At 38.7% G+C, this 10,802-nt stretch overlaps 1 protein-coding gene and 1 pseudogene across 2 annotated transcripts; one reads left to right on the top strand and one right to left on the bottom strand.

Annotated features, from left to right (window-relative positions):
• Positions 1 to 3,791: 3,791 nt before the first annotated feature.
• On the bottom strand, positions 3,792 to 4,632 carry LOC132166738 (putative carboxylesterase 18 pseudogene; annotated as a pseudogene).
• A 716-nt stretch (positions 4,633 to 5,348) lies between these two features.
• Positions 5,349 to 9,162, top strand: LOC132173491 (RNA-binding (RRM/RBD/RNP motifs) family protein). 2 transcript variants are annotated; one of them, XM_059585006.2, is made up of 3 exons: positions 5,349 to 6,759; positions 8,729 to 8,765; positions 8,873 to 9,162. In XM_059585006.2, exon 1 carries the CDS (start codon positions 5,445 to 5,447, stop codon positions 6,756 to 6,758), a length of 1,314 nt encoding a protein of 437 aa, XP_059440989.2. In that variant the 5' UTR covers positions 5,349 to 5,444; the 3' UTR covers position 6,759; positions 8,729 to 8,765; positions 8,873 to 9,162. The 2 variants fall into 2 exon arrangements, with proteins under 2 accessions (XP_059440989.2, XP_059440988.2); XM_059585005.2 differs by having other exon boundaries at positions 8,724 to 8,765.
• The last annotated feature ends 1,640 nt before the right edge of the window (positions 9,163 to 10,802 follow it).

Here is a 10,802-nt window from a genome sequence, read left to right as displayed (position 1 = left end):
GGGAGAGATGCTTTGGTATATTGGCGTTATACGTGGGAGTTCACCTAATCCAATAAAGTTATAAACAAGGGGTTGTTAAGTTGTTTGTTAAGAATCCAGGTAATGTATAATTTTTTGTGAAAAAATAAATAAGAATAATGATATGAATAAGTAAAAAAGTGAAATTTAAAAGTGAAAAAGTTTTGTTTTTATATTAATTTTGATTTTTATTTGAATAATAGTAAAATGTAAATTATGTGATATAAGTCTCAAGGGTAGCTCAATCGGTTGGAGACCACATTTCATAAAGCAGAGGTTGCTACTTCCTCTTGTGTAAACTGTCAAAAAAAAAAAAAAATTATGTGATATAAAAAGTGAAAATGTTTTGATGTTGATTTTTTTTTTAGAAAAAATGAAAGGAATAATATTTCGGGTTGGGGAGGTTTTTAACAAACAACTCCTTAGAAAAAATCTCAATCCTACGCTTCAATAGCTTTCGTTAACAACCGTTGGATCAGTAATCAAACGTTGTGAATAATACTTGAGATATATATGCAACTAAATTAATTCGAAAATTAAATAACATGTACTTAGAATATATTCAAACAATAAACAAATGTCTATTATACTAATAGTCTATATATATATATATATATAAACAAGTCTATTGAGCTTCCACAAGCTTTGTTTATAAGGCTATCTTGAGTCGAGTTCAGTTTTAGCATGGTCAACTCATTTGATGAATGAGCTTAAAAATATGTTCAAGTTCTGTTCGTTTAATAAATGAACCAATCTCGAGCTGAACTGGAGCATATTCACAAGTAGTTCGCTTCTTTTACAACTCTAATAGAAGGTTTTCCTCCTTCCATGGAATTCTACAGAGTTCTGTAAAAACCAAAGTACTAAAATCATCAAATCAATATTACCAAACCTGCAATGTACTAAGCATAATCAATCGCATCATGCGTCCAAAAACCCAGTTCATAAAATTTAGTACTAAACCTCTGTCATCCTCTTAGTGACCGAAAGGGACAAGCCGCACACCTCTATCAATGATGCCCAAAAACTCTCAGATATCATCTATTTTCTTATATTTTTCTATCTTGCAAAATACCCTAACCATCTTGCTGTGTGCGTGTGTGACAATTATTGATGGGAATGATAATCTTCAACAGAGTGGTTGGATTTGTGAAATTAATCTCAGAAATTAAAAAAAAAAAAAAAAAAAAAATTATCTGTCAAATTATACAAGAAAATTTACTAATTACTTTAATTTCAAAAATTGAAAATCCTGAACTCAGGGAAGACTACCTTAAAATACTCAAGAATACAATGATTAAAAATGATAATAAACCTAACAATGCAAAAATCTCTCTTGATGAAACTCTGGAACGATTTTCTAAACAAAAATCAAAAGAAATTATTATCCCAGATTTGCAGCATGAGATTAGTAATATCAAGAAAGAAATTGCAGATTTGAAAAATGACCTCTTTACTGTTAAATATGATAATAATGATTTAAAACAAACAACTATTAATACTGAAAATTCAAAATTGTTTTCAAGATCACAATTCCGATAATGAAAATGATAAGCAATCTGAGCATTCTAATGAAACAGAATCCAACAATAAAGTGATTTCCAATGAAGTCAAGATTATTAGTCTTATTAACAAGATTGTTCCACCTAAATGGTATTTAAAAGTTCATATTGTCATTGCTCCTGATTATGCCTTTGATATCATTGCTTTGATTGATTCTGGTGCTGATTTAAATTATATTCAAAAAGGAATAGTGCCCAGCAAATATTTTTAAAAATTCACTGAAAGGTTAAACTCTGCCAGTGGAAGCTATATATATAATTTTTAAATTTATTATTATTATTATTATTATTATTTTAACAACTAACCAAGTATGTGTCTAGATCAGTATTTCCGACTTCACAATTTTGATGATATAATTTGGGCGTTGTCGGCCTTCTAGAATTTTTACAATTTTAAAGGGTTTTTTTAATCAGATAATTTATTAAAAATATAATATAATTTGTGAAAAAAATAAACATAACATAACATTAAAATAACATAACATTAAAAATAAACTTTTAAAACTTTGTGAAAAAAATATATTAATGATTAATTTTTATTGTTATTGACAGCCCTATACTTCCTTAATGCGGTCCCTCTATAAAACTTTGATGTAGAAATACCCCAATTGCGTGTAGGAAGTAGCTTCTATTATTTCATGTGTTGACCATATATATATATATACTCAAAATTGAAAGCGCTCTCTTACGATACATAGTAGATATAAAAGGCTAATAGAAATAAACTACTTCAATTAATCTAATGAGATAATATATTATCTTTAATGATAACATATTATATCTAACATTTAAATTATGAATCTAATTCTATATATAAATCTCTAAGTATTTTAATCCTAAAACACTTGTAAATCTCATAACATTATCCTTTAATATATAAGGCTGTCGATGGGTTAGACTTCTACTCAATAGCTCACCCTCTGAAGTAGTCAGTCTAAATTATATGCATTAATGGATTATCAGGCTGATTCCAAGGTGCCCAAGCCCTCCTCTAATGCAATATTAGTTCTCAAGGAAGATCAGCAGCAGAAGAAGAAGAAAAAGGGAAGGTTTTCCTCCAAGAAGTCATTCTGTATATGTTGCTCAAACGTGGAGGCTGCTGCTGGGGCTCTGGGAGAGGAAAAGAAGAAGACGAAGAATGAAAAGGAAAAGGAAAAAGTTCATTTTAAGCTTAAGAGGTATGCCTTCTTGTGCTGCTCAAACGTGGAGTTTGAGACTGAGGAAGAGAAAGAGAAAGTCCTTCAGTATTTGGAGAATAATAATACAAAGAAATCTCGTGTAAACATTTGTTGTACCAATTTGGAGGTGGCCACAAAGAGTTCTCTGGGGCATAAAGCTCCCAAAACTGCTTTCAAATGACTATTTTAATCATATTTATCTATTGGGTTTTATAATAAAGTTCTGTATAATATATTCTAAGTTGGGTGATATGAGATTTTTGTTATAATTAATTATATGTATAATAAATGTGTGAACTTGTTATGAAGTTTGATTTGTGTATGTGATGAAAATGGATCAGATGCATTTTTATATGATTTGTGTGTATATGATGCAGATGATTCAAATGAAAGACTCATCAGCTATATATGTTTGTGTATTGGAATCATTGTTCTTTTGATCTGGCAAGCAATAAAGAAGAAGTGGATGTACTCCATTAAAAAAAGAACAAAAGAAAAAAAAAAAGATTTTTTGATTTTGATTTTTGTTGATCAGGGAAGATGAATTTGAATTTGATTTAGAGAAATATTATATACTATACTGTTGTGGTTACAGTTAGCGGAAATTTACTAAGGCTTCGTTTGGCAAAAGCCATGGCCTACATCCTATTCACTTTGACCTTTTGACCATCAATACTTTGTCCATATTACCCTTATCTTTCTCTGGCCACTTTTGAGTTTTTTGTACTGAAAATGCCCAAATCACCGAAATAGGTGTCCCAGACCCTGTTGTCCATCCTTCACTTACTACTAGTCTGTGGAACACCATGATCAGAGCTTTTTCCACAAGCTCACAACCGCATATGTCGCTCGCTTTCTATGCAAGAATGCGCCAATATGGTGCCCTTCCGGACAAGCACACTTTCCCTTTGCTTCTCAAGGCGTTTTCCTAAGTTAAAAAACGAAGACCCTTTTCAGCTTTATGCTCAAATTGTCAAGTTTGGTTTTGATTTTGATCATTTTGTGAGGAATTCATCGATTTCTGCTTTTGCTAATTGTGGTTATATGGAGGATGCACACCGGGTGTTCGGTGAGAGTACGCAGAAGGATGTGGTTGCTTGGACTTCCTTGATTGATGGGTATGTGAGAAATAACTGTGCCCTACAAGGATTGAGGTGTTTTATGGAGATGAGATCGACGGGTATTAGAGTTGATGAGGTGACCGTCGTTAGTCTACTCTGTGCGGCTGGAATGGTGGGTGATATTTGGTTTGGAAAGTGGGTTCATGGGTTTTACGTAGAAGCAGAGAGATACGTTAGTCTATTCTAAAAACCAGCATTCGGCCCGAACACATTCGCCACTGGGTGGTCCCTGTTCGATCCTTCCGGCAAAAAAGCTCTCCAATACCAGTCCGTCCTGTCCAGTGTCAGAGTCGGGCCCCAAAATAATCGGTTCTCGGACTCGACCCGCTCCTCTCCTCCGAAAAACGGCTATACTGCTATGAGCCCGAGGAGCTTCACCCTCTTGAAGCCGTACTCGCGGGCTTTGACCGCTACCAAGTGGGCCAAGTTCCCTTCGACACTTTCTCCGGCGATAAAGCAACGGTTAAGATTAGCATTTGGGTGGCAGATCGCGTCCGTCCATTTCGTCAATGAATCTCAGTGCGTCGAACCCTTCTTCATACTGGGATGGGAACCGATGCTTCGGCGCCAGCCGGTAGATGACGGAGAAGATGATGGCGCGGAGCTCTCGGGCGAACTTGCGCGCCTTTTTGTCTATAGAAATCGAGTTGGCTTGGCCGAGGATGTAGCCGCCGCCGTGGAAGAACACGATGACGGGCATGCCGACAACGTCTTTTGGATCGCCGCCAGTGGGGGAGGGGGCTGGGCTATAGATTCGGAACCAGAGGTCGCGAAAAGGAAAATAATTGTTGGTGTAAAGCTTTTTGTTATCTTGGATTTGTTTAGGGCAAAAGTGTTATTTCACATTAGGAAAAGGACAAAAACAGTGTTTAGGCCAGGGTCATCCCTTTTGCCAAACACCCCCTAACTTTTTTCACTAACCGCCTAGGTTAAACCTGTGGTTAGAGATTAATAACCTCAATAACCGCTAACCGCTTTTTAATATATATATATATTAAAAATCTGATGGAGGGGTTCAAATTAATTACAATTGAAAGTTCAGGGGTTCAAATTGAGAGGTTTTAAAGTTTAGAGTGGCTCATCAAATCGCCTAATAATTTAGGAGTTTAAAGTGAAGTTACCTCTTAAAAATATTTAAAAATTAAAAGCGAAAAAAAAGGCCATTTCGTGGTTAACTGTTAGTGGTAACTGCCCGCCTTTTCACATACTAATACTAATATGTGAGAATTTTCCATTGTAAAAAACTTAAATCCACGTCCTAGTACATACTTTGACTACTTAGAAATTTCATTGGGCCATTGAACCACAATCCATGACGATTACACTTACTTTCTACGTCTTTTTATTTTATTTTTACAATTGTAAGAATGAAAATCGATTAGACTGGACTGGACCAAGCCCAGTTAAAAGCACCGCCTTTCTCAACGGGTCCAACCCAATCTCAAACCCTATAAGAAAAACCATGCACCCCACACGCACCCAGTGCTCATCTGTCTCCCTTACTCTTAGCTTACGGTTATTCTCAGGGTTAGGGTTTATCCTAAGAGCCAGGAGCTTCTTCTCCAATGGACCCGACCAAGAAGCGAAAGCTGGACGAGAACGGCGTCGCCCCCCCCTCCACCGACGTCGACCCCTCGATCCCGAAACTCACCCCCGAAGACGTCCGTAAAATCGTCGACCGCATCGACAAGGACAAGCTCCTCGACATCGTGGCGGCCGCGGCTGCCCGCCACGTTGACGTGCTTGACGGCGTGCGAGCCCTGGCGGACTCGGACTCGTCGCAGCGCAAGCTTTTCATCCGCGGACTCGGTTGGGACACCACCACGGACGGCCTCCGCACCTTGTTCTCTTCCTACGGAGAACTCGAGGAGGCCGTGGTCATCCTCGACAAGCAGACCGGTAAGTCCAAGGGCTACGGCTTCGTCACCTTCAAGCATGTCGACGGCGCTCTCCTCGCCCTCAAGGAGCCCAGCAAGCGGATCGATGGTCGCGTCACAGTCACGCAGCTCGCCGCCGCTGGGAACACGGGCGGGAACGCGAACGCCAACACCGCCGACGTGGCGATGCGCAAGATCTACGTCTGGGAGGTGCCACACGACATGTCGCCGGATAAGCTCTTGTCCCATTTCTCGTCGTACGGGGAGATCGAAGAGGGGCCACTTGGGTTCGACAGGTTCACCGGGAAGTCGAAGGGGTTCGCGCTGTTCGTGTACAAGACCATGGAGGGGGCACAGGCGGCGTTGGCGAGTCCGGTAAAGATGATCGACGGGAGGCAGTTGAATTGTAAGTTGGCGAACGTGGATGCGAAGAAAGGGAAGCAAGGAGGGCCGCTGGGTCAGCCTGGGCCCGATGGGGTTCAGGGCCAGGTTGGGGCTACTGGGAACGACGGTATGGGGATGGGGATGGGAATGGGCATGGCGCAGGGTGGTTCGATGCCGGGGTCGCAGTACGGCGGACCGGGCTCGATTGGCACGTATGGCGGGTTTCCGGGTGGGCCGCCGATGGGTCATCATCCATTAAGCACGACGTCGTTGGGAGGGCCGGGGTTGTCGTCGGTAAATAGCCAGCAGCCATCCTCGTTAGGAGGGACTGCTGGGTTTGGTACTGGGCTGGGTGGGCCTTATGGTGGGTATGGTGGCATTGGTGGGACTGGTGGTGGATTGGGTGCTGCTGGTGGTGGGTCGTCTTCATTGTATAGAATGCCCCCGACTTCTGTGGGAATGCCTTCTGGTGGGTATCCGGAGAGTGGGCATTATAGCTTGTCGTCGGCTTCGTCTGGGTACCAAAGTCAGCACCACCAGCCAACGGGGACCTCCCCGGTGCCAAGGGTTCCACCTGGTGGTGCGGGCATGTACCCAAATGTGCCGCATTACTTCTGAGGTAATTAAATATCATCTTTTTTTTCTTCTTTGCTTCCTTTTGCGTTCTATCTCCTGTGCTTGTATTCCTATTTTCCTTTGTTTGGCGCTTGATTAGACTGACTGGATGCCTCTTATGTTTGTGGTATGTGCTGCTTTCTTTTTATCTTGGTGCCTCTTGTTACAGATGTTTGCTTGTTATACAATTTGTTCTTGGTTTTTTGTTTGTTCTGGCTTGTTCTTTGGGATTGCATTTGGCGTATGCTTCTATGTGTGTTGGGTTGTTTTGTATTTTGTGAAAGTTTGCCAGCAGTCTAAGTAGTCCTTTTGGTACGTAGTGTCTTGTAAGAGATGGCAATGGAGTGATTCAGTTGTGTTTTTGTATTATTGATGATTGTGATTCTGCTGGCTGTGATTGTTTCTGACTGTATGTACTTTTGTAATTGAGTTGGTTGTTTATTATTCATAAAAAAGGTAATTGAATTGGTTGATATGTAGTTGTCTTTGTTCATGTGGATATGCGCAAACTGATCTGTTTGTTCAAAATGATGATGTGTATGCAGTTTATGGGGCTTGTGGATAACCATCTTATGGAAAAATTAACTGTGTCTTTGGTTTTTGGCTTGACAATCAATCAGTGTAATGACTTTTTTGCACTTGTAAGATGAAAAAGTACTGTGATGATTTTATGACCTCAACCTGGATGTTGATTTCTGACTATCAAGTTGTACCTGAAACTATTATGCTTTAGCTTCTCAAACATGTACCCTCTCAGTCTGGATTATAGTCAAATGTTTCACTACTTAATATTTATCATTAATTTGGTGATTATCATACCTTTGTCCTTATTAAATTTAGATGATCTGGTTTTGTGTGTCCAAATTGATGATTTTTTGTTATGGACCTTGGTTTCCTAGAGATTCATTTTTAGTTGATAGACTTTCTCTGCTTGATTGCTGGCTTTAAATATAGATCATGATGCACAGCGCTTTTATATTCCCTAATAGGAATTTTGGGTGGGAACTTGTAGTAGCAAAATTTAGGTCAAGATGTAAGTCCTAGTTGCTCTTTGGTACTGGATGTATGTGACTCTGATGTCTTGCTTTCTGAGAGGTGGTATGTGTGGCATGGTAGCTCTAGTTGGGTTGTGGAAACTTATTAATTTGAATTGTCATGCATTTGCATGTAATTTGGCATAAGGTTACCATGTGTACTGAAAATTGCATGGAGGGGCTTAGAGTGTTTGCATTGTTTAGTGTATGCTGAGCCGAAATCCATCTTCCCTAAAGGAGTATGTTTTTGATGCTTGTAAGTTGTTGTTATTGGTTGAAATAATTGTGCTTGTCATGCTGAAATTGTGTTATTATCATCAAAAGCCGATTAAGTAAGCTTTGAAGATTAAAGTTGACGTTTCCAGCATCTTCTCCTTAGCTCTGCTTAATACAAATTCATATTTGTCTTAATCCACGCACAAATGAGAATGGACTGTCATTAGTTCTTGGCATATTAATAATTTTTTTTGAGTATACATCACCCTCCAATCCCCCTCTCGTTCCCCCCAATCCTATGTGGGGTGATCCCCACAGTATTTGGTGCATGGGATTCGCTTTTTGGTTGTGGGGACCATGGCACATAGGATTGGGGGGATTGGGGGTGGGGGTTGATGTATAGAATCACTCAAACTTTTTAAATATGTATACCAGTTCTACTTATGTATTAATGCAGTGAAATTTAGTTATAGATATTTGTTTTTTTTATTGACTTGGTGCTACCTTCTTTTGTTTATTGATTTTCCAGTTGTATCTTTTACGAAGAGATTATGAAATTCACCTTCTGATGTACTTCCATTATTTTTTCTTTCTAACATCATGACCTTTTATGTTTCTTAGTATTTTTGATGTTATGTGTGGCTTCTTTGTTTGCCTGTTACTTTTTTTTGAGATGTTCTGAATTTTGTATCACACTTTTGTTTTTGTTTGTGGTTAGGTAAGACATAAGAGCTGTTTCTTTTAGTGGTGCCCCAAGAAGGTATAATATTTGTTTTGATTATCGCTTTGAATTAGAATGAAATGAACTCTGTTTTGCGTGATGGATGCGGAATGATGTATTGAGTTGTGAATGGATGTTTGATTCAGGTGTATGACAGCTTATTCGGCGCTGATGCTTTATGTGGTTCTGGTGATTGCGTGATTGCAGAGTTTGATGAATGTATTAGCTGTTCCTTTACAGGCTCTTCATCTGCACCTTTAGTATTGTGGTTCTTTTCTGAATGCTTGTAGTCAAAGCAGCTGAGTTAGATTAGTTGTGTACTTCCATCTGGAGCCAATGTGCCATCTGGGCGTTTTATTAATAATATAGTCTAAATAATATAAGTACTGAAATTATGCTTTGCCCTTCTTTACTGAAATGTATGCTTGGTTTCATATTTTCTAAGTGCAAGTTTTCGTTCTTTTTTTTTGTCACTCTGTTTTACCATATTTAGTTCCTCAACTGGGCTCTACAGTGCTTATATATGCAACTAAATATGTTTATTATGTGTGTTACATAACTATAGTTTGGTTGTGAAGAAGTCTGTTGCTGAAGGTATTACCACTTGCTTGATAAATATGATCTGTTGTATGATGGTGATCAACCTCCTAGTGGGGATTTCGCTGCTCCTTATATGAGCTGTTCCGGCTGTAGTATAGCTTTGTTGGTGTCTGCTGTCTTTCTATGGGAATTTTTTTTTATCCTTCTGTTATGCGTTTGGAAATGATTTTTCTTATGTAAATTGCCTTTGGTACTCCTCCGTTCATCTTTCTGTGTCAGTTTAGTTTGGTTATGCAAAATAGATTTATTTTGGTCTGTGCTTGAAATGTTGTGGGATCAATGAGCTCATTATTTATGCGGTGGTTAAATGAAGGTGTTGGTAATTGTGCAAAATGAAGGTGCCTGCTTTTGTGACCTTTCTATTGGACGTTTCATTTATTGGTTGTCTAATGCTGAGGGATCTATGGTTGAGACATGTTAACTGATTGTTGTGACCTAATAAATGTGCTCTAGTGTTGTTGATTAAGCTCTGTGACAATTTGGAATCCTTGAGTTTCTGTTGGTGATGATTCATTGCTAGCATTGTGCTTCCTTTTTGCTTCTGCTCAATTTCCATTGATCTTTCTACATGTTGGGTTAAAATGGGCCTTGGGTCATCACTCTTCCTCCAAATTATTCTGCTTTAGGATGCATACTTGTCGAGTTGTGGTCACTATGGTCGTTTGGTTTTTAGCTCTGTATCTGGTCCTGTCTGCTCAGTATATTTTGTGTCTTGATTTTGCCTGAATCCTTTCTCTCTCCCAGTGGTAATTATTTTGATTTTTGAGGTCCTATATGGAGTATTGTGCCTTCCAACTATGTTACATAACCGGATCCTTCTTTTGTCTGGATCCTTCTTTTTTTGTCTTAGGTTGAAGTCTTGTTTTTCTTTTACCTCGTTATAATTTTCAAATAGTTTCCCAGTTTTAATGCACGATCTGCATTTTATATATCAAATCTGTAAGGTACAACTTCCGGAATTAATGGACAGGATGGTATCTCAGTATTGAACCTGATGCTATCGATATGCTAGAAATTCTCTGATGTCGCCAAATTTTATATACATGGTAATCATATGACTGTAACAGCCTGGGTTGCCAAATTAGTAGATTTCTTTGTCATGTGTTGTTGACCATACTAAAAATTATATGTGCTCAGGTTCCAATTTCCACTTGACATGGTGCTCAAGATTTGAGTTCTTGCCTGGGTTTTGACTTTCTGAAAAGAGTATTGTTACTTCTCACACTTATTTCACACCAGCTGACTTGACGTGTCTTAAGTGATTGTGGCTTTTCTTTTGTTTTTTAAATGACTGATATGGAAAGTCACTAAAGCACAGCACATCAACCAGTGTGAAAATTAGTGTGAACACTTCATGAATAAAAGATCATGATTGAAGTGCTTGGTAGTGTTTATAGTGGGTGTGATTTGGTCCCTACCCTTGCCTTCTTTTTTCTTGTTTTGGCTGTAGCTTGGGCTTGTATCCTTGGGGTCTTA

This window comes from Corylus avellana, chromosome 3 (genome assembly GCF_965113065.1).
Source record: "Corylus avellana chromosome 3, dhCorAvel1.hap1.2, whole genome shotgun sequence".
NCBI lineage: Eukaryota > Viridiplantae > Streptophyta > Magnoliopsida > Fagales > Betulaceae > Corylus > Corylus avellana.
The sequence above is the reverse complement of the archived record's forward strand: the minus strand, read 5'-3'. Positions and strand labels throughout refer to the sequence as shown.

Coding starts and splice junctions, on each gene's coding strand:
- LOC132173491 (XM_059585006.2), top strand. CDS start 5,445: ATGGACCCGACCAAGAAGCGAAAGCTGGACGAGAACGGCGTCGCCCCC.